The sequence below is a fragment of the Choloepus didactylus genome, chromosome 12 (assembly GCF_015220235.1).
Source record: "Choloepus didactylus isolate mChoDid1 chromosome 12, mChoDid1.pri, whole genome shotgun sequence".
NCBI classification, from domain to species: Eukaryota; Metazoa; Chordata; class Mammalia; order Pilosa; family Megalonychidae; genus Choloepus; species Choloepus didactylus.
In genome coordinates, this window is record NC_051318.1 from 7,382,073 (window position 1) to 7,405,375 (window position 23,303).

The window sequence follows — 23,303 nt, forward strand, 5'->3', positions numbered from 1 at the left end:
ACTACGTTGTTTGTCCTGTGTTCCACATTCTGTATTTGTCATTTGCTTTCTGGAGGAAATCATTTAACTTGTTCCTCTATCTTCTGTATTTCCCATAAATGGAAGTGGAGGAGAGGCTTGATTAGCTATAGGTTCAGTATTTCTTTTGGCAAGCATTAAATGGTCTGTTGTCTCACTTTCAGTGAGGCTGAGATCGGTAGCTTCAAAGGGGACAGCCTGCTCCCTCAATTACCAGGTTTCCTATCAGCCTTTTGTTTTCTGAATTAATTATTTGATTAAAGGTCGCAAAAGGGTAGTTTTCTAGGTCTTACATTCCTTTCATGGTTAGTAGTGGGAATTACCCTGTAATAAAGAACCTCTTTTCAACTAGAGCTACCAACTAGGGTTACCCTCGAGTACAATATGTATGGGAAAAATGGGTAAATGCTTTTCTTTTTGTCAGTCTTTAGAGTAAGGAATTACATTAAGGAAATTTTTTCTTCACTTTAAAATTTCTGTCAACTGTTTATTACCAGAAAGGTGAAATAAGGCTTTGGTAAAACAGGATATTTTTGAGTATAAAGTTTTAGCTCTTTTATAGTTCATGTTTTCACAGGAATGTTTAAATGTCAAATAAGTTTGTTAAGATTATATCTTGTATTGGTTTTATGATACTGTAGGATTTCTCCAAAAATATTAGAGGGTGGAATAAAGATCTCAAAAAAAATTTCATTTAATTATTTTTTTTAATGCCATAGAATGCTGTTAGCCAAATCAAATAATGGTGACTTGTAATTCCAAAAAGGCTTGGAGTTATTGGCCTAAAGTTAAGGGAACAGGAATAGGTGGCAGGTGGAATGAATAAAAGCAGTAGTAGAGCCAGTATACATTTTGGGGAGTTTGTTAGTCTGAGACATCTTTCCTCTGCAATGCTAATCTAGAACATTTCACTAAAATGCTCATACTATGCAAATTATAATTGGTGGACTTACTTATGGTATCTGGATAAACTGGTTTTATCACCAATACAATAAAAACAGATTTTTTTCAAGGTAATTTTTTATCCACATCCAGCAATGGTCATTAGACATTTTGAAAAATTACAAAGGTGTCTTATTTTCTTTAGAGCAAAATTATTATTTTCAACAAATATTTGAGTACCTTTAAATGCCAGGCACCAGTCTGTACATACCTGTCTGCCTCATGTTACAGCATGTTTATTGTTAGAAGACACTAAATTCATCTTAGAATGCTTGTAAATTCAGAACATCTCCAGAGATGCCATCCTCTTTTTTAGAGTTTGGTGGTTAATTTGTCTAAGAAATGGACTCTTTGGGTGGGGATGTATTTGAATATAGTAGGACTTTGTTTACATAGGAACTCTATTCTTGTGCAGTGAATGGAATGTGATGTTGAATGATGATTATTTATGGGCAGAGAATAATCTCACTAGTCCCATAAATCAGAGGTTTATTTGATTAATAAGCTCCTTTACCAGAACACAATTCCTTGAAGATATGAAATAAATTATTTTGATAAGTTTTTTTTTTAATGGAAGGTTTGATCAGTATTTATGTTTGGGGATGCAGCCGTGGAAGGTGATCACACCTTGGTATCCTATTTATGGCCCAAATTCTAAATTTCTTTTGGTGCTTAGAGACGTCTCCCAAATATGCATCCCACCATAGTCATTACTGCTTAACTGAACTTTAGAATTCTGTCTGACCTAACCAGCTGTATAAATGGTTCTCTTCTATAGAACTTAGTGGCTTGAATTCTCTGTCCCAAGAAAACTTCCATACAACTGTATTTTGCCTTAGCCTTTTAATTTTTATCAGGGGCTCTTAATTATTTTTCTTCTCTGGTACACCTAAAAGGGACACACACTCCCGTCATGAATAGTGGCTCATTGTGGTAGTGATTCTCACCTCATGGGGCAAGACATGGCATTGGCATAGGAAAAGAGCTTAGAAAGGTCCCTTTCTCCCTCTACTCCCAATTGAGAATCATAATCCTAAGAAATATGCACAAAGTCACTTGAACTGTGGTATTTAGTCACTTGGTATATGAAGTTGTCTGATAAGGATAAATGCATAATCTTTTTTTTTTTTTTAAATAAACCTTTCTTATTTGTACATGGTAGAAAATACAGATGTGCATAAGATACAGATATTCCCACCACTTACAGATGACCACTTTTAATATCTTAGAGTAAAGCTTCTCAGACTTTTATATTTTTTCCCTAAATGAGATTATGCATGTCTCCAAAACGTCCCTTACAGCTGGTTTGTCAGCACCCGATTCAGAGAACAAACATTGCATGTGGGTGTGTTTGTAAATTTTATTTTGATATAATAGAGTCCTTTTTTTCATGACACTGATTCAAGAGATTGCAGTTTTGGTTTTAAATCCAGAGATGTAGAAAATTTCTTAATGAAAGTTTAGATTTTATTTTTATATGTGTATTTATCCTAATAGTTTCTGTATTTTTTGTTTTTGTTCTTTAATTTTTTTTTTATTTTTTTTTATTTTAGCAAAACAAGCTATCGATCAGGGGAGATCTCCAGTTATAATAGACAACACTAATACACAAGCTTGGGAAATGAAACCATATGTGGAAATGGTAAATATGAGAGATGAGAGAGTTACTTTATTTTATTCTCATCAAGTTTTTCATAATCTGAAAATTTGGTTGCTTTGGTCTTCAGTAAACATTTGTCCTTGCTTCTAAAGAAGTTTGTTGGTTTGCTTAGTTTTTTTTTAAATTGGAAATGATGCTTATTAAGGAATATGCTCATCTTGTTAGTTTTGCCTGTACTTTAGAATGGTAATTGAAATCTGTCCAGTTAAGTGGTCTGAAAATTTATACAAATCGTATTATTTTATAGAGTAAAATTTTTATTGGTTGGGCAAATTTAGAAGTACTGTTTAAGTGGAATTTATATGTCTTTCTTTTTTGTATTTTAAGAAGTATTCTCTGGGTGTTTTTTCTTCCTTCTCTTTGTGTAGGCCATAGGAAAAGGATACAAGGTAGAGTTTCATGAACCTGAAACTTGGTGGAAATTTGATCCTGAAGAATTAGAAAAGTAAGGCACTCACATTTTTATTGAACCCTTGTCTTTTTCTTTCTTTTCGCCTTTACAGTTTCCTTACTAGCTGTATTTAGTTTGTCCTATCGTTGCTACTTGTGAGTAGAGACTACTACTTACTTTCTGTTAAGAGCAACATAGACTTTTAAAGGTGTTTAAGGAGCCTTGTCGCATTAAATTTTACAGAGTTTTCCTTGTTAAATGTGTGTTACTTTTTCTTGTGTGAATTCCTGTTGTTCCACAGTTTCTTGAATGCTAGTGGAGATCCACAAAACTTTGAGGGGAAAAAGTAGGACTTCCCTCTGGTTTTTAGCTAGGCCAGCTCTGCATTGCCCATTCAGTTTCATCTCCTTCCCCTTTTAGCCCCCATTGCCTTTTTTCTACTGGGCTACCTGGTCGTTTCATCTTGCTCCCTTTTCCATCTTTACTAGTACAGGTCCATAATCCCATATCCAAGATTGGAATCAAATTTGGAATTCAGATTTTTTTTTTTTGGCTTTAGAAAGATATATAGTACATATACCATTTGTAACCTAACACCCTTAGCAGAGTTTGGGGCAGCATGTCATAATCAGACATCTTAATACTTCTGCAGCAAAACACAACAAGTCATGCTAGGTTAGATAAGAAAGATTCCAAATAATCCAGTGTCAGTTCAGGGTAGATTGTGTCACCAAATGAGTACAATTCTGTTTTGACTTTGCTGCCCTTGAGTCAGCAGAAAAACTCAGTTTTCAGGGTGTTTTAGATTACAGAATTTGTGTTATGGGATTGTGGTTCCCTCTGCCAACGTTTTTGGTAACAGCCTTGATGTAATTCATATGCCATGGAATTCACCCATTTAAAGTGTAATGGGTTTTACACTTTCACAATTTATATGGTTTTCAGTATATTTAGAGTTGTGCAACTATCACACATGACCCTTTTTCTAATACCAGTTTTCCTTTCCACTTCAGTTTGCCCTCTGCCAGCTTCAAGCTGTTCTGTGTATGGGCTCCAACTAATTTAATTGCTTTTCATTGTTTCCCTTTCTGATTTGCATGTCATGCAACTGATACCTAGCATGGATTTGACTGATTTTTGAAAAAAATCGATTGAATTATCACTTTTGGTACCTTATGTATTTAGTCAACTTGCCAATTTTCAACCTCAGATATCTTGGTTTGGTCTTTTATCTTTCCTTTTTTTTTTTTTTTTTTTTTTCCCCTCAGTTTGAGCCTATACGTTGATAGTTTTGACAAGTAAACTTTTTTCTTGTGGCTATTTTCTATGAAAAGAAGAATTAGCATTACTAGTACTGTGGTATTAAATATAAAATATGTGGTTGTTTGCTTTGGCCCATCCAAGTCAATTTACAAAAAATATTAGGGTAAACTAAATTTTAAAACTGTCTTTGAGTGTCAAGAATAATTTTTAAGCGCCTTTTATCTGTCATATATATATATAAACATATATATAAACATTCATTAAGAAAAGTGCATTAAATATAAATATGCTGCTTAACAGTTTCTTATTTTTAAAAAAAAATACTAATTTAGTCATTGTCCACATCACGAAAGCCTTTCCACCAGCTCAGGAGCTGCTCGCATTCCTCTTCTCAGTCATGACTTCTTTCACCCCCCAAAAGTAACCACTGTTTTGACTTGATAATCACTTTTCTTTATAGTGTTACTGTACTGTCTTTTGCCTTAAACCCATATTTTAATTTTGCATGTTTCAGACTTTATATAAATAGAACCTTACACTGTGTATTTTTTGTGTCTATAGTTTCTTTCACTCTACATTGTGCTTATGAGATTTTTCTACAGTTCTCAAATCAGTGTCTCACAATCTTTGATTTTGTTATTAAAAGGGGGAATTTACACAGCAGTACAATGAGTAGATGGTTCTATGTGAAGGAGGTATATAATTAACATTTTGCTGTGCCTTTTGGTATTCTTAAGCCTTTAAAAAAAAATCATTAAATACTTTGAGACCCAATATAAATCTTTGCCTACAAATTGTGGGTAAATGATATCTATCTTCTAGTGTTTGCAAAATATAATTTAGAATCTATGCTGTTACTCTAAAATGGTTTAACCTCTAATCCTACATAGTAAAGGTTTAAAATGCTTTTCTTTTTTGGTAGGAGGAATAAACATGGTGTGTCTCGACAGAAGATTGCTCAGATGTTGGAGCGTTATGAATATCAAATGTCCATCTCTATTGTAATGAATTCAGTGGAACCGCCGCACAAAGGCACACAAAGACCTCCTCCTCCACAGTGGAGACAGAGGTGGGGAGGCTCTCTAGGTTCACTTGATCAAGTCGGTATCACAAGTAATCATTAAGTTGGCCATTTTCACCTAACACACTTGTTGCTTGCCCTTGAAAAAAATTGATGAGCGTTTCTTGACGTTTAAATAGTTTCAAATAAAACAACTACATTGCCTCACAAGGATATTCCCAGCAAGTTGTTTAAATTTTAAGGTGTAAATAAAAATTATATAAAATTGTATTTTAAATGTATTTTATAATCTTTCATTATACCTTTGGTTTTTATGGAAACACCTGAGTACAATGGGTAAGAACTAGACTACTTTTCTACAGTTGAATTTTAAACTAATTTTTTCTATATGTAGATGATGTTGAACAGTTTTTTATAGTTCATACCAAAATCTCCTTATCATAAAGCTTTAGTATTTTTCCTTGACTCCCTTAAATATACAGGAAATAACTCTTGATTCCCCTGTTCATTATACAGGTTAAGTTATGTCTCAGCAGTTTCATCTGTGTGACAGATATTTTAAGCTATAGTCAAGGTATCACTTAGTTCAAACAAAATTACCCAGCAAATGCTTTACAGTAGGTGGATCAGTCACCAGGCCAGGTTAGTCTTCTCCGTAATACATGTAAAACTGTATAATACATAAAATATCCACCTTATTCATCACCCTTCTTCCCTGACCCCCCCCCACACACACAGAAGGGATGAAGAGAGAAGCCACTAAGTAGTAGACAAAGCTCCTCAAGCCATTCTAAGTTAGCACTCCTCTCTATTAAATTTAACGCAGTATAGTTCTAATATGAGAAAATATTTGGGGCAGTTGCTTAGCTTTATTTATAACAAGATTTGACCTATAGGATATTTTCTTTTTCCTGGCTTTAATTTTTCTATAGAGCCAACTATATTTCTCTCACTGGATAGTTTCTTTTTTGTATTGTATACCTTCACTTGAAAATATAACTCTCAGGCAGAATTCACAGCAGAGGTCCTGTAATTCATCCCCCATGCCTTCAGCCAGAGCTCTCCTGAGATGAATCCTAGGTCATCACGCATTTCTCTTTGTACTCTACCCCTCTTTTGTTACCTTTATTCCTGGTTTTACAGGAAATATTTCTTTAAGCTTTGCTTTGATTTGCTTTTCTAAGAAAACCCAGCTAATTAAACAATAGTTAAAAAAAAAAAAAAAAAAAAAAACTGTGATCCTTCACATGTCTTATGTGAAGTATTTGTGGCCTTTTTCTTTCTCCTAAACCAGCCCATCTTGAATCCCGTCATCTTTCTTCATGTGTTATTTTAAAACCTTTTGCTGTTCTTTTCAACTTTACTTTAAATCTTCTCCCAAATTTTTATATTAAGTTTTAAGTTGTGAGACTCAAAACCACTTACAGTACTCTCACAAAAGTCTTTGTTACCTGGCCTTTAGGAAGAGAAGAATATGTCTGTTTATTTGTAGTATTCAATGCTGTTTCCATTTGAAAAGGGCATTGCCTTGCTTTGTCTTGATGAACACATATGTATGTTTGCGTATTTTAGTTCATCTTAATTAACTATGTTGTAGGAATATGCTAACTCATGTTTTGTGTGCAAAAGTATACACACACACACACCCCTCCTTCAACCACTGTTCTCAGAGTAATGTTTTTGCTATTTTGGCTTGTGTTTTCCCAGTCCTTTGTTATATAAATTAGCACATTTTGAAAATACTACAGTTAATCTTAGGATTAAGAAATCTTAAGAAAAAGCTATTGGATATACTTTGTGTCTCCTTCCCTCTGTCTATAAAATATTGTTTTATAGGAATAATAGTAATGTCAATCTGTAGTGTTTTGAAAAACAGACTCTTAATTCACCAAATCTATTTTGAGGACTGTATGATTTTGAGGAAGTAGAAGATTGCCTTTGGGAGAAATAAAACAAATTAAGAGTAAGTATGTTCATGTTAGTTATTAAGTGTAAAATAAACTTCTAGATTTTATTACAGATTCAACTTCATCTCCTAATACTTCTGTGCTACTAAATAATAATCATTCAGAGATCATTAATCATTACCATTTTTTTAAAGTTGTAAGTTCTTATTGAGGTAGGGAGGTTAACATTTTGAAAGACTTTAAAGTTTTGTTTTTTTTTTTGTTTTTTGTTTTTTTTGGTTTTGTTTTTCTAAGGTAGAAATTAAACTAATGGTTTCCCCAAGCATTTTGGCTAATTTTATTTTATTTTTTGGAGCAGTAATATAATGAATAGGCAATGAAAAGATAATAAAATCACTATTCTAAGTCATGCTTAGTGTTAAAAATATAAAATTAAGAAATTTATCCATTATAGATTTTTCATCAAAATTCTTCTCAGATGTTCTTAATGGAATAGATTCACCCCATCCTCCATTCTGAGTTGGCCTCCATCACAGAGAATAAAATGGGCATTAGTCATCATATTTAACTAAGACAGGATATATCATAATTAAAGAGAACAGCTTCGAGTTTGGTTCAGTAAAATTACGTTATATTTGTTTTTTCATAGGGTTGATGTAAAGATTACTTTTCCTTTTAGATAAGCAGATTTATAGTTTTCTGTAGCCATAATCCTGTTAGTAAATATACTTGTGGGATAATTATGTTGAAATTTTGGTACTGGTTTTTGAATAAATAACCTTTATTTTCAGTATTCACCTTTCCAAAATGAAATGTTAGCTTTTTAATATTTTATGACTGTCTTAAGTATGATTTTTATAAAAGATTCGTTTCTGTTTTCTTGTTGGAGTGATAGAGTTTTGTTACATTGACCATTCAGAACAAATATCTGGTGGAAGGAGAAGGAGTATTAGTGATTTTTTTGAGCAAGTTTTATCAAATTTGAGATTTGCTTATCCCTTGTCTAGTTAATACAGACTGGGATTTTATAATTTTACATGTAGATAAGTTTTGAAAAAGTTTTTCAAAGGATATAAAATGTCTTGACTGTACTTGAATTTTTTCTTTTTGGACTGGTTTTCTGAGACTGATTTTCTAAGTATTTATAAAGAAAATACTTGCTGTTGTGCTCTCTGGAAAATATTGAAGAAATGTAGTTATTAATGTATTCGTGTCTTCACTAGGTAGACTTGCCAAACTCTATTGAAGCTTTAGGTAGTATTATAAGCTTTACGAATACAGTTAAATTCATTTATTAGGTTTGAAATTTCTTATATCTGCAACTCACATAGAATAAATAATGCTACTATGCTTAGAATCGTAACAAAATATTACTTAGTTTTGTTACATTGACCATTCAGAACAAATATCTGGTGGAAGGAGAAGGAGTATTAGTGATTTTTTTGAGCAAGTTTTAGGTTATAATTTATAAATAAAATTTTTTTTAATTAAAACTTTTAGTCATGCCCATGTAAACTGTGACTGGAACGGAGACATTGTGTTAAGAGATTGAATATGCTATTTGATGGTTTTATTTCTCTTTACAAGTTAGATAAGATTGGCATACCCATTTTTGCAGTTAAGGTATCATTAAAACAGTTAGTCTTCCTATGTATTCCAGATTCCTATATATACCAAATTTTCTCCTAGAATGGTAAGGGATTGTATTAAGTTTGACTCTGAAAGAGGAGGAATTAGTGATTATTTTGGGGGTTTTTGATCCCTTTTTTACTTTGCAATGCAATATTTAAATTGATTCAGTTCATTTGATTCAAATTGCCACATATTCTAAGAAATTTTCACGTTTGCGTGGTTTTTAAATTTCAGATAAAACCTTGAAAAGTTTCTAATTATAATTTTCGGCAGCTCGGTTCAGAGAACTTGTAATTGGATGTTTACAATTTATATTCAGTATCTGTATTCAGACTACACTGAGTGGCATATTTTGTATTAGAATATATATGTGTAAGCAGTAATTTTGAGTGTAATTATGGAAGTTCTTAATACACTGTCAGATTATGCACAGGAACAAGGGGAAGGAGCACAAATAACTGTTTGTAGAAAGAGCCACAAGAGTAAATACTAATACAGTTACTCTCAGTTCTAGAAGCTAAGGCTGTGTCTATTGGAAGATTTAATTGACTTTTTTTGATACATTTAATGCAAGTATATTTTAGCCATGTAAATTAGAAATCATCTTTTTTTTTTTCCTTTCCTGACAGATTTTGCTCCCTGAATGATAACCATATCATATTGCTGTTGTAATAATTGCAAGAATTACATATTATAACATATTTCCCTGTACAGACTCTTAACTTCTATAGGCTGTCTTAAATTTAAGTATGAATAGATTATTTTATTGAGCCATACTCTGACCCTTAATCTTAGAACCAGACATCCTTATTTTAACAAGTAGCATGCTCACTTCAGTAACTGGAGCCTTCATCTAGGAGTGCTGTAGTAGTTATTAAAATTGCCATGTTTTTTAAAATTTGAAACTTTTAAAATCAATGAGAATAATGAGATATTTTGAGAGGAGCTACTGGGCTTTTTGCTTCTCAGCTTCATTAGTAACTAAAGAAAATAAGTAAAAATATGTTCATCCATGGTTAAAATTGCATTCAAGTTTAGTAGAATCCATTGAAACACACTTTTTAATTTGAATTTTTTGCCTTTTTTTTTTTTTTTTTTTTGGCAGTTTTAATGGAATTTTCATATAGGACATGTAAAATTAAGGTTTTACCCATGCGTTAAGTACTACAGATAGTAGTAATTCTGAACTCTTTTTTGGCTCTTCTCTGTAATTGTTTCAGTGTAACACACTGAAAGAAAATTTCATTTGGGAAGGGATTGTGGGTTCTTTCTGTTCCTCTGTTTGTTCTTTTTTCTGTCTTAATCGTCTTAGAAATCATGTTCCTTGTTTCTTAGTCTTTTCCTGTTCATGTTTTCTTTATCTTCTATTCATTTTCTGTGCAGCTATCCTGTGACAACCCCAATTTTTTAAATGAGGATAATAGGATGGCAAGGGACTGACAAAACTGGAGGTAATCTCTTTTTCCCTCCTGTGTTCCACTGAACTCCTTGTTCCTTATGGACTTTATTTAACCCAGTTAAGCTGAGAGACCATTGCTCTGTAGTTAGTTTCCTGACCCTGTTTTTAGGGTAGAAATTTGAAAATGCTTGTAAAGATTTATAAAAATCTGTTAATGTATATTACTTTTTTTGGTTAGGAATCCCATAAACATGACATAGTACTTGAGTATTGATTTGAGAAAAAAAGTTTTTTTACTCTGCTCTTAAACATTTTAGGTGATTTATGTAGCACTCTTGTTTACTTAAGTATCACACTGATAGTAGTGGTGGAAAACATTTCCTTCTAGAATTCTGTATTACTGATCTCATGATTGGAGGATTGCCCTTTTTAAAGAGCAAAATGATGTTGAAGGAAAGCTGGTAGCTCTTTCAAATTTAACTTTTACAAGTGGTTTTTCATATTTCTCAGTACATATTACTCGCTGATGTTAATAGTAACAAGCCTTAATGATGTTCATTTAAATAGTTGTCATCTATTTAATGCCTGTTGTGTGCCAGTCCCTATTATAAATGTGATGGTTACAGTCTCTGAATTCTCATAACACTCCTACAAGAATTTTAGTAAAGAGGAAACAAAAACTTAAAGCAGTTACCAATATATGATTTCTCTAGGAAGGGATGGAACTGGGATTCAAATCTAGGTCAGACATGCTTTTTCCGCTAGGTCTATTTTATCTTTTAAACCATAGTCATCTTTTTTAGTTTAGTTGTTTTTCAAGGTGGGAAAGAAATTCCAATGAAGAGTTGAGTGCATCTTTTTAATTTATAGGGTTTATTAGGTATATTGACTTGTCAAAGAAGAAATCCGTAAGTAACCATTTGGAATGCTATGTTTTAAAGTCAAGAGTGAAAGTAGAGAAGTTTATACCATTTAATATCTAAATCTACAAATTATACGTTGATATATTTGATAATCATTTCAGCAACATCTTTTCAATTGAATTGTTTACATATGCTGTTTTGCTTAAATATTTAAAATTTATTTCCATAATTTCCAGTATAATTAGCATATGAAATGTCTGGTATTTAATAAATGGATTGTTACACTACATAAGCTATCTGTTTGTTTTGCTGATTAATTTCGGGCAGTGTATCCTCAAATAGGTCAACACTTTGTAGGTGGTCTTATTTATTTATCTTTTATGACAGCTTACTTCTTCAATGTGCTAATAGTAGATGTCATGGAAATTATATCAATTTTCTGAATTTCTGTAAAAATAAATTTTTTTTCCTTAGGAACATCCTTTTTCTTTCATGGTGTTTTAAATTAGTTTTCCAAAATTGAAGAACAATAAAGTGGCCAGCTACTTATGTTTGCTTCATAAATAATATAACAAATTAATTTGATTCTACAAGGAAAATCTCTGAAGTACAGAATGAAGAACTCTTTCTTAGTCTTGGATGCTTGCTTTAATTTGTTTTTATTAAGTTAAAAAATTTTGAAGGACTGTGTTGTGTTTGATTTTTATTAATTTTACTAATTCCTTGTGGTTTTTCCCCTGTTATAGAATGTCAAACCAGAGATGAATTTTTTGTTAGAATAGGGAAGACCAAATGAAAGAAAAAATGACATTGATTTCATGTATAGATGGAGATGGTTTTAGTTCAGGACACTAGACAGTAGTACATAATGGGATTGAGATTTTAGGAAGATAGTACAGTGTAACTATCAAAAATGTGGATTAGAACATTTCATTTAGAATTGTTTATTGAAGTATTTACTGGAAATATAGGAGGTCTAGACTAGACATTTTGAATTAATTAAAAAGTGAGTAAAAAAATTAAATTCTGGAGGATGATTGGAAAGAAATTGTTAGGGCTAGAGGAATAATAGTCAAAATTGGTGTTTCTCCCATCTTCCCTTTGCTGTTTAAAGACTAGTAGATGCCAGGGTATTAGATTAAGAAAGATTACTCTTAAGAATATAAGCCCCACGAGAACAGGAATCTTGTCTTCCTTGGTCATTACTGTGTCTTTGGAGCTTGGTCCTTTGGTAAGAATCTATAAATTATTTGTTGAATATTAGGCCTAGTCTTCTCCTGAGGACAATCAGGAACAACCTTTTGATATTAAAAAGGCATTAATTTGAGTAGAGAACTTTCTAGAGCAGTTTGTAATATAGGAAATATGGAGTTGAAGAGAGAATTAGTTGTGTGATACTTGCTAGAGGAGCGGGTACCCAGACTAGCAGAGAGGAGCATTCATCCATTTACAGTTGGTGAATCTAATGCCAAATCAGAGCCTTTTGCTCTGGACTTTAAACTTCACCAGTAGTCTTTAGATTTGTGATTTATTGTAAAAAAAAATATTAAACCCTAGAATTCAGGTAATTAGAGCAATCTTGAGTCTCTTGATGGCCTATTACTTTGTCATTTAGAGATTATCTTCTTGTTTTTGCCTTAAGACTTTGCACAGTTCCAGACAATCTGAAAAAAATACTAATTTTTTTTTATTTATTAGCTATTTATCCTAATCTTGAAGTAGTCCAACAAAAAGTTCATAATCTTTTGTAGAACCCTTCTTCCAAAGAGCTGTGATCATTAGTGTAGCTTTTTTTTTCTTCCTTTTAATCCCATTTCAGTGTGAAAACATCTTTAGTCAGCAATAAAGAACAGCTGGTACTGGCACATACAATTATCCTTTATTTGCAGATAATATATATTGAGTCATTATTGTCTTCTTCAAGCTAAGTAATCTCAGTTACTTTAACCTTTCTTTGGTTATTTTGTTGTCCTCAGGACGTTTTTCAAAATGTCTGTACCTTGATTTCAGTGAAAAGATAATTTTTTTTTTTTTTTTTTAAACATACTTGTTTTAGCCTTTAAATTCTGGATTTTATTTCTATTTTGATGATTTCACCTCTTCTGCTTTTTTTTTTTTTTTCATTGAGATTGTTCACATACTGTACAGTTATCCAAAGATCCAAAGTATACAATCAGTTGCCCCCCGGTACTATCATACAACTGCGCATCCATCACCACAATTAATTTTTTTTCAATTTTTAGAACATTTTCATTACTCCAGAAAAGAAATGAAGACAAAAAAAAAAAAGGAAACTCAAATCCTCCCATACCCCTAACCACCCTCCCTCCATTATTGATTCATAGTTTTAGTATAGTACATTTGTTACTGTTGATGAAAGAATGTTAAAATACTACTAACTGTAGTATATAGTTTGCAATAGGTGTATATATTTTCCTATATACCACTCTATTATTAACTTGTAGTTATAGTGTCATACATTTGTTCTATTCATGAGAGAGATTTCTATTTTTACAGTTAATCACTGATGTTGTCCACCACAAGATTTACTGTTTTATACACTCCCATCTTTTAACCTCCAACTTTCCTTCTGGTAACATATGTGACTTGGAGCTTACCCTTTCTACCACCTTCACACACCCTTCAGCACTGTTACTCTCATAACATGCTACCATCACCTCTGTTCATTTCCAAACATTTAAGATCACCCTAGTTGAACATTCTGCTCATAATAAGCAACTGCTCTCCATTCTTTAGCCTTGTTCTGTGTCCTAGTAACTTATATTTCATGTCTATAAGTTGACATATTATAATTAGTTAGTATCAGTGAGACCCGGCAGTATTTGTCCTTAATGTGTCTGTCTTCATTCATTATAGTGCTCTCAAGGTTTCTTCATCAACCCATTTTTTTAAGACAGTTTTATTCACGCACTATACATCCCACCCTAAGTAAACAGTCTGTTCCCTGTATAGTCAAGTATTTATGTATTCAGCAGCATCACCGCTTTCTATATAAGGACATCTCCATCTCTTCCTTAAAGAAGGAGGAGGAGTCAAAGAAGGTAGAGGGACAAAAGAAAAAGAAAAAAAAGAAAGAAAAAAATGAGAGCTAGAAAGCAACAAAAGGAAAGATAGCATTAAACTAAAGTAGAATAAAGAGACATCATCACCAATTCCAGGAGTCCCATACCCTTCCCCTATGCCCCTCCATATGCATTTAGCTTTGGTATACTGCCTTTGTTATATTAAAGGAAGCATAATACAGTGTTTCTGTTAATTATGGTCTCTAGTTTGCTTTGATTGTATTTCCCCCCAGTCCCACCCTATTTTTAACACCTTGCAATGTTGACATTCATTTGTTCTACCTCATGTAAAAACATATTTGTAACTTTTATTACAATCATTGAGCACCCTAGGTTTCCCTGTTATACAGTCCCAGTCTTTACCTTTCCTCTTTTCTTCTAGTGTCCCACATGCTCCTAACCTTCCTCTTTCAACCATACTCACAGTAATCTTTGTTCAGTGTACTTACATTGCTGTGCTATTATCTCCCAAAATTGTTTTCCAAACCTCTCACTCCTGTCTTTTCCTTTCTGTCTGCAGTGCTTCCTTTAGTGTTTCCTGTAGAGCAGGTATTTTGTTCACAAACTCTGTCATTGTTTGGCAGAGAATATTTTAAACTCTCCCTCATATTTGAAGGACAGTTTTGCCGGATATAAGATTCTTGGTTAGTGGTTTTTCTCTTTCAGTATCTTAAAATGTATCACACCACTGCGTTGTCTCCATGGTTTCTATTGAGAAATCCACACATAGTCTTATCAAGTTTTCTTTGATTGTGATGGATCGCTTTTCTCTTTCTCCTTTGAGGATTCTCTCTTTATCTTTGACTTTTGATAACCTGATCATTAGGTATCTTGTTGTAGGCCTATTCAGATCTATTCTGTTTGGGGTATGCTACGCTTCTTGGATCTAATTTTATGTCTTTCATAAGAGATGGGAAATTTTCATTATTTCCTCTATTATTGCTTCTGCACCCTTTCCGTTCTCTTCTCTTTCTGGGACACGAAAGACACATACATTCCTGCATTTCGTTTTGTCCTGAAGTTCCCAGAAACGTTGCTCATATTTTTCGATTCTTTTCCTTATCTGTTCTTTTGTATGTAGGCTTTCAGGTGCCTTTTTCTCCAGTTCCTGAGTGTTTTCTTCTGCCTCTTGAGATCTGCTGTTGTGTGTTTCCATTGTGTGTTTCATCTCTTGTGTTGTGCCGTTCGATTTCTTCCTTATGTATGCCTTGTGTTTTCATTATACGCTTCATCTCTTTTGTCATATCTTCCCTAAACTTTTTGAATTGATTTAGCATTAGTTGTTTCAATTCCTGTATCTCAGTTGAGGTGTAAGTTTGTTCCTTTGGGCCATAACTTAGTTTTTCTTAGTGTAGGTTGTAGTATTCTGTTGTCTAGGCATCTGGTTTCCTTGATTACCTCAATCAGGTTTTCCCAGACCAGAACGGGCTCAGGTCTTGGAAGGAGGGAATAGTATCCGGTTCCCCTGAGGGTATCTTAGAAAATTGGTAACCCTGTGAGGCCTCAAGTCACTGTGCTCTTCTGCCCAGCAGGTGGCTACTGTCAGCCTGTAGCTCCAGACTGGTTTAAGGAGGTGTGGCCCGTGGCTGTTTTCCCCCAGGCTCTGGGGTCTGGTTCTGAATGGAAGGCAGGTAGTATAGCTGGGCCCATCTCTTTCCTCTTAGGGAAGATCCCAACCCCCTAGAGAGAGATCATTAGCATTTGAATAGACTCTGCTTGTGCTATCTCCACCCTTGTCTGGGTCAGAGTGCTGGGAACTGAAAATGGCTGAGGGTTTCTCCCTTGAGCCAAAACATGGACAGAAAGCCCCCTTTAGGGCCAGTCTGTGGCCACTCTCCAACTCTCCAAGGCCAGTCATCACCAAAAGCTTTTGTCTGCTTGTTTGGGGATTCGTAGCTTTTAGTGAGCAGTCCATATTTGTTAATTAAAACCCCAGTTAGAGCTCAGCTGAGCTATGTTCACTTGCTGGAGAGGGCTGCTCTCTAGCACCACAAGGCTTTGCAGTTTGGGCCATGGGGGGTGGGCCTCCTGGCTTGGATCCACAGTTTTCACTTCCAGATTTTATGCTGCCATCTTGGGCATTTCTCCCAGTTCAGGTTGGTGTATGATGAGTGGACAGTCACTTTTGTTCCCCTGCAGTTATTCCAGATTATTTACTAGTTGTTCCTGGTTGTTTATTGGTTGTTCCGGGGGGACAAACTAGCTTCCACTCCTCTATGCCGTCATCTTCCATCTCTTCCTCTTCTGCTTTTAATATACAGTATGGATAGACAAAGAGAAGGAAACCAAAAGGCCAGTTGGCTTTTATACTAATTAGAAATGCTGTGAGGTATTTGGAAGAGCAGGGTGCCCCAAATAGCAAAAAAAAAAGTTCTGTGAGAGGTCTAGAGGATGAAATTTGATTATCTGGTTATTAAGTGTATCAGAGATACACATTTCTCATTTGCATGGTTAGTGAGAAGTTAACCTGTGGTATATCTCACAACAGTTTGTGATGATTCCTGTGTCTCATGAATGCTGTCACTTTTTTCAGCTGTGTTGTATGGACTATTGATATGATCTGATGAAATTGCTATTCTCATGTTGACTGACAGGTGTGTTAGGGTTAGTTCACACAGCAGTGTATTAGCCTGCCTATATGAACCTATTTCTTTTTTTTTTTTTTTTTGAAAGGTTTTCTTATTTTAATGTTAAGCATTATGAGAATAGTGAGCCCTTTTCCCTCTCTCGTCCTTTTTAATGGAGACATTTCCCCCTTGGTTTTCATACACAATGTTCTGTGCAGTGTTCACGTAACAGAGTGTGATACCCTACTTGTCATTATTTGAAACGGTTAGTAAATTGCATCCTAGGCCCCTATGAAATGAGTCATTCAAGACTTTATCTTTTTATAATACAGTTAGGGAATTGAGAGAGCTGTCAGAAGATTCGGTAGAGAAAGGGGAAGGGGGCATGTGTTAGAGGGGTAAGAGAAGCATTGTATAATATTGTAAGGTATAATTATTGGTACCTCTTTTTTTTTCCCGAAAGATGGTATTGTAAGTTTTTAATGGCATACTGTTTATCTTGACTCACTGCTTAGATTGTTTTCTACTCTTACACTAATGTAGAACAAATTCTTATATTTAGAAAGAATTTACTTAGAGAAAAATATGAGGTCATTTCTAGGCAGAATAGTTAAATTTCGGTGGAGAAAGGAAACAGAAGAAGAAAAAGCAGCTCATCAGTTTTTAATTAGTTAAACAATTGGCCACTGAGGATTTCTAAACAAGATGGTAATAAGTTGCTGTGGTATGGTGGAACACTCCAAAAATGTGTGTTTGGTCATTGGAGAGGTCCAATGTGGGAGCTGAAGTAGAGCCACTGGAGGAACAAACAATAGTGTTTTCCCAGGGCTGAAGCTCACACAGGAATCTTGCCCAAGGCAGCCACAGTGAAAAGCTACAGTAGGTACTGACTGAAAGTCTCAGAAAATACCAAGGATTATGCTAAGGAGACTTAAGTTCAGTTAACAAATAAGAAACAAGGGTGGAAGCCCAGAATGTCAGGAGGTAGGAATAGAAATGGAACCGAGAGTGAGGTTGTGTGCATAGAAGGGTGGTCCTGGGTCTTGGCCATGAAGGGTATTGGGATGGTCAAGGCTTGCTTTTCCGACTGTTGGCCATATGGTTTCTTGGTGTGGGTTGTACCAGAAACTTCCTTTCTGCCTTCCTTGCCCTGAACAAGGGTTTTACCTTGTTTGTCCTTGAAGGATGGGAGATTGGTCATGGGGTGTGAGATGGGAGTGAAAAAGCTTGGGAAATGTCCACATTTTACAATGACTCTTGATCTCAAGTTGTTAGGGCTTAGCCAGGGTAGAGAGTAGAAGATTGGAGTCTTTGTAGGCCGAGGATAGCATGAAGTGTGTGTGATGGTTGTAAATTGGAATGATTGCTTAATGGGATTGACTTTGAGTAGGCCCAGGAAGAAGTCTTAATTTGGCAGTAATGGGAAGTATGAAGAAAAAACAAGGCTTCCTCGTTGAATTGTCTTGCCTAGTGCATGTCAGAATGCTTTACACCTTTTCTATCAGGTGTATCTTGATTCTTGGGACAGTCTCTCCAGCTGTGTAGTAGAAGTGCTTAGTGCAGTAGGGAAGCAACAGGTGGAAGCCAGAGTTACTAAGGATGAAGTGGTGTTTGCTGGTTGGAGAATATGGTTGATAAAAATGAACCAGTGATGGGGGAGGTAGTAAAATTGTGTTGTCTCTGTGAACGGGAAGCAACAGAGTTACTTTTCCACTGTTCAAATAATGGCTTGGTCAGTGAAGGACCAGGTTCATAAAAGCCTTCCTGGAGGAGTTGATGTCTAAGCCTAGTCTCAAAGTGGGGCTTAGCATGGGGGGAAGAATATGGGAGAAGGGCCTCAAGGCGATACCAGCTGATTGATCAAAGGCTCAGGCAGCAGTTTATTGTATTTTCTTTGTTCATGCCTGTGTTTTTACATTCAGCAGCATTTATTCAGTGCCTACTATTTCCCAGCCATTGTTCTAGAGGATAGAGATAAAGCAGTGAACAAAACAGACAAGATCTCTACCCTCCTGGAGTCAGTGTTGGGAAGCAGATTCTAACCCAGTAAACAAGTATACAGTAGGTCAGATGATGATCAGTGCTACTAAGTCAAATAAAGCAGCATAAGGGAGATAGGGAGGGAGGGGCTCAGGGGAATGGGTGCCATTTTACCTGGGGTGATTTGTGATTCTGACTTGTAAGGTGACATTTGAGCAGAGACTTGAAGAAAGTGAAAGAGTGGATTAGCAAAGAGAACAGTGAGGGAGGAATGTTCTAGGCAGAGGATCATGCAGGGCAAGGCCCTGTTGAAGTGGGGTGATGCTTGATATTGTCAAGGAATAGCAAGGAGGTCGGTTTGGCTGGAGTCAGCTGAGCAAGGGGCAAAGTAGTAGGAGAGGGGGTCAAAAAGGAGTAGGAAGCTAGATAGTAATGTAGGACTTTGTCACTTTTTGAAGGTGGGAAGCTATTGGAGAGTTAAGCAAGGAATGACATGCTCTGACTTACGCTGTAACTTCACTTAAGTATGCTGCCTTAATCAATTAGAGAGAGGCAAGGGTGGAAACTGTGACTAGTTAGGTATGGTAATCCACTGGTCTTGGGGCTTGGGAACTCCAGTTGCCCCAGACTCCAGTCGCCTCAGTCTCTGCTTTGTGGTCTTTTCTGTCACCCATTGAAGTCTTCGCCACACACACTGGGAAACTCAGCTCTAAAGAAGTATTCAGGGGCCAGATTGAGGAACGCCTGAAAATACCATGGTAAGGAACTGAGACTTTGTCTTTTAGATATTGGGGAACCACTGAAGAGATTTCAGCAGAAGTATGACAGTCACATTTGTTTTAGTTATGTGCTTCTGAAACTCTATGTGGGAGATGACAAGTTTTTAAAAATTTCCAACTCATCACAGTCTGCTACTTTGGTAAAGTGCAGTAAAAAAGTGAACTACTAGAAAAAAATTTTTTAAGCCAAGCCAAATATTTATTAAATTCAACAGACATAAAAACTTACTCTGTCAAATTGCTATTAAAGTTTTAAAAAACTTAACTCTCAATTTCTGTACTTCTCTTCTTGCAAACCACTAGTAAACCGTTGCTGGACTGGAAACAGTTTGTGGCCGACCCGTGAGAGTACTGTTGGATATAGGGCATATTCGACAGAGTAGTGATAGATAGAAGGAAACAATGAGGACATTTTATCAGTTGGGAGATCACCAGACGTTTGGAAGTGTTTGTGGAGTTCCTTGAGTGGACATTGGTTTGGGAGACGCATGAAACTTGTGTGAGGCTTTCTCTACTGAATCGCACATCTGGCTGTCTGTTGGTGTCACTTCTCTCCATTTGTCCTGCAGCATTCTGCTCTTCGGAGCCGTTCCAGAGTTACACATTGCTAATGTTTAGCCATCTCCTGGCCAAACAGTTTGATTATTTGTATTAGTTTCACTGGTGACCAGAGAGTTACAAGGGACTTTGGGAGGAAGATCTCTCAGGGTGGAGTAACCTCCATTGTTGCCTAATTTTCTAGATCATGTGATGGAGAATCAGCTTGGTTATTTCATCTGTCTAGTATGTAGGTAATAAAAACCTCAAAACTTGGGAGAAAGGGAGTCTCCTTGAATCAGCTAAGCAAATTAGGGGTGAGTGGAATGGTTAGCCCTTCTACATAGCCAGTGCTTGAGGCTATCTTTGTCCTAGTAGATCCAGACTTCCTCTGTTTTTGTTGTTTTTGTTTTTCCCTGTTGAAAAGCACCATTATTCATCAGGGGAGGATGAGGTTCTTCTTAACTGTGTGTTTATCTCTAAGTGTTTTGGAGGAGCTGAACCCCTCACTCTGAAAGTGAATACATACATTTGACAGGATGTCAGATTACTATTTTTGTCATTTAGTCACAGCCCCTCTTGTCTTGATTAAAGAAGAGTTTGTCTGTGAGAAGCAGGAGTCTACTTCATTTGTTTGCTCTCCTTATCCCAAGCCTGCCTACCTACCTGCCTATGCTAATTTGGGCTGGCCTCTTGACTCATGGGCAAGAATAGTGAGAAGAATCCATATTCTTAGGGTAGCTGACAGATTCAGGAGTTCCTATCTTTGGAAATAAGTGATGGGTCATTACAGGATGATACTGAATATGCAGTTGGAATATGGAGTTTTGTGGCATGTCACCTAATTGACTTCTCCCCTTGGCACAGTCAACAAGTGTCTTTGGTCAGGGTTTAGTCATCAGATATGCAGAAGGGTGATCAAAACCAGAGGCAGCTTGGTTACATGTACCTTTTTTTTGCATAGGTTATGTTAGATTATTTAACAGTTTGTATCATAGGCCATTTTGCCAGCTATCCCATTTGTTCTCTTACTGGCTGTTTCAGTCAAAATCCTGGGGAGGCTGAGGTTCCCACAAGTACCACATGAAGAGAACTCTTGGGAACCAGTGGTGATTATTCTCAGCCTTGGGGTCAAATGGGCACCAAGCATTTATTTACCTGTTGGGCTACAACTGCCACTGGTATCATTCCCACTGGGTTCTGGTTCAGGTCTGGTAGAGGGGTCACTAAGGAGCAAGATGGCAAGCTGATTGCTGGGATGGCTAGTTCCAGGTCTGTTCCTTGTCAAGCCTCTTGCGTTTCCCCAGGCCTGGGCGGAGAAGGCAGGGGAAGTACAGGCTGGTCCTTGGGGGTCCCTTGAGGGAGCCAGTGTCTGTGTCCAGGAGGAACAATTTGGGGGGGTGGCTGATCACTTATGTACCAACCAGTTAGAATGGAGGCTGAGTACCGTGCTAGAGAGGGAGCTTGTGAGCGCTTTGGGGTGCCAGCCATTAACCCTTGAATTGGTAGATCAGTGGGGATCCTGAAGAAGGGGCTGGGCTGCAGGGTTAGGCGGAGGCTCTGGTCAATATTTGCCAAATGGTGCAGAAGAATTACAGTATTTTAACAAACCATGTGGAACAAAAATTTACTGGCTGAATATTAGGCCTTTTGAGGTCTGAGAATCACGAACTAGAGTTTCCGTGGCAGTTTTTACATGCATAGGCAAGTTGTGTTTTTCCAGTCTTCTCATTTGCTTTTGGGATTGGTTTTCAGAGAAACTGAGACAAGAGACCAGAGTGTCCAACCCTAGGTGTACAGTGTCTCCCTCACCTCTGCTTTTGGCTAGAACCAAATGCTCCCTCCTGGAGGTTCAAATTTGCACCCTAAACCCCTTCTTTGTTAGGTACAGGGAGTAAGATGCAGTCTCTTGCTTGTGTCTTTTGAATTAACAGTAGTGTGTTAATGGAGATTTCTGCTGGTTTTAGGGACAAGTCTGAGAACTTGTGCAGAGAAGGTGGAGACAGAGGGACATGGTTCAAGTTCTGGCCAGAAGATTAATGATAGAGCTTAGGTCCTGGAGATCACAGCTAAGGCTGTGTTATGGATTGAATTGTGTCCCCCCAAAAGAGATATTGAAGTCCTAACCCCCATTACCTATGAATGTGACCTGATGTGGAAATAAGGTCTTTGCAGGTGTGTTCAAGTTAAGCTGAGGTCATATTGCCTAATCCAATATGGCAGCTGTCCTTGTAAGAAGAGAAGAGACATAGAAGACCATGTGAAGATAGACACATACAGAAGGAGGATGGCCATGTGAAGATGGGGGCAGAGGTTGGAATTAGGCTTCAACAAGCCAAGAAACACAAAGGATTGCTGGTAACTAGTCTGCAAAACAAGCATGTCCTGCCAACACCTTGATTTCGAATTTCTAGACTCCAGAACTGTGGGATGTTAAATTTCTGTTGTTTTTAAGCCACCCTGTTCATGGTACTTTGTTACAGCAGCCATAGAAAACTAAGGCAGGCAGGATATCCTGTTCAAAGAAGCCAGGAGTGAAAGATGCAGAAGGGGCATTCAAGGCAAAGTCTTAGGGAGCTTGGGAAAACAAGTTCATTTGTTGGCGTCAAGGACCAGGAGCTTGGGAGACCTGGAAGGGAATGGGAAGCAAGGTCAGAGCAGAGGAAGGAAGGCCCACAACCACTGTAGCAAAGAGCACAAAGGATCGCCGGTGTCTTTTTCAGCCACCTGATGCTTGGGCAGACTGGATTAAAGGTCCAAGGTCCAAGTAGACATTGATGACTGTAGAGATGGTAGTGACAGAGTCTTTCTCTGTGTGGTTGCAAGTCTTATAGAAAATAAAATCTTATGGAGAAAAGGAGACAAAAAGCTGCACCTGGAACCCTAAGATATATCCTGAGGAAACAGATGAGAAAGAATCATTGATGATAATTCTGATGGTAAAACTGAAGGGGAAAGAGAACATTGAGCAGACTTCTAGGAGTAAGAAATTGAGCAAAGGAAGATTGAGTGCAATAGAGCACAGATTGGCTAATTGGTGTCAAGAAGGGTTAAAACACATTGCTTTCTAAGTGTAACAAAACAGCAAAAAAAGATAGTATGGTGAATAGAATTCTGCAATCACGATAAAGAAATTAGAATCCTTGTTCTCATTGTGCTGCAGTTTTGTGACCTTTTACAAATGGCTTTGCCAGTTTGTGACTCAAATGTTAGATATAATTATGATGGCTTTTTGTTTTCTCATGTGAATACTGGGACCAT

General features: G+C 36.3%; 1 protein-coding gene across 5 annotated transcripts in view; it reads left to right on the forward strand.

The window, feature by feature from the left end:
* Positions 1 to 23,303, forward strand: part of N4BP2L2 (NEDD4 binding protein 2 like 2) — an 83,015-nt gene that overhangs the window by 10,880 nt on the left and 48,832 nt on the right. For all 5 annotated transcript variants that reach the window (XM_037799828.1, XM_037799829.1, XM_037799827.1 and 2 more), the window contains 3 exons: positions 2,514 to 2,602; positions 2,989 to 3,065; positions 5,197 to 5,343. In XM_037799828.1, coding sequence (XP_037655756.1) covers positions 2,514 to 2,602; positions 2,989 to 3,065; positions 5,197 to 5,343 — 313 coding nt within the window. The remainder of the gene's footprint in view (positions 1 to 2,513; positions 2,603 to 2,988; positions 3,066 to 5,196; positions 5,344 to 23,303) is intronic.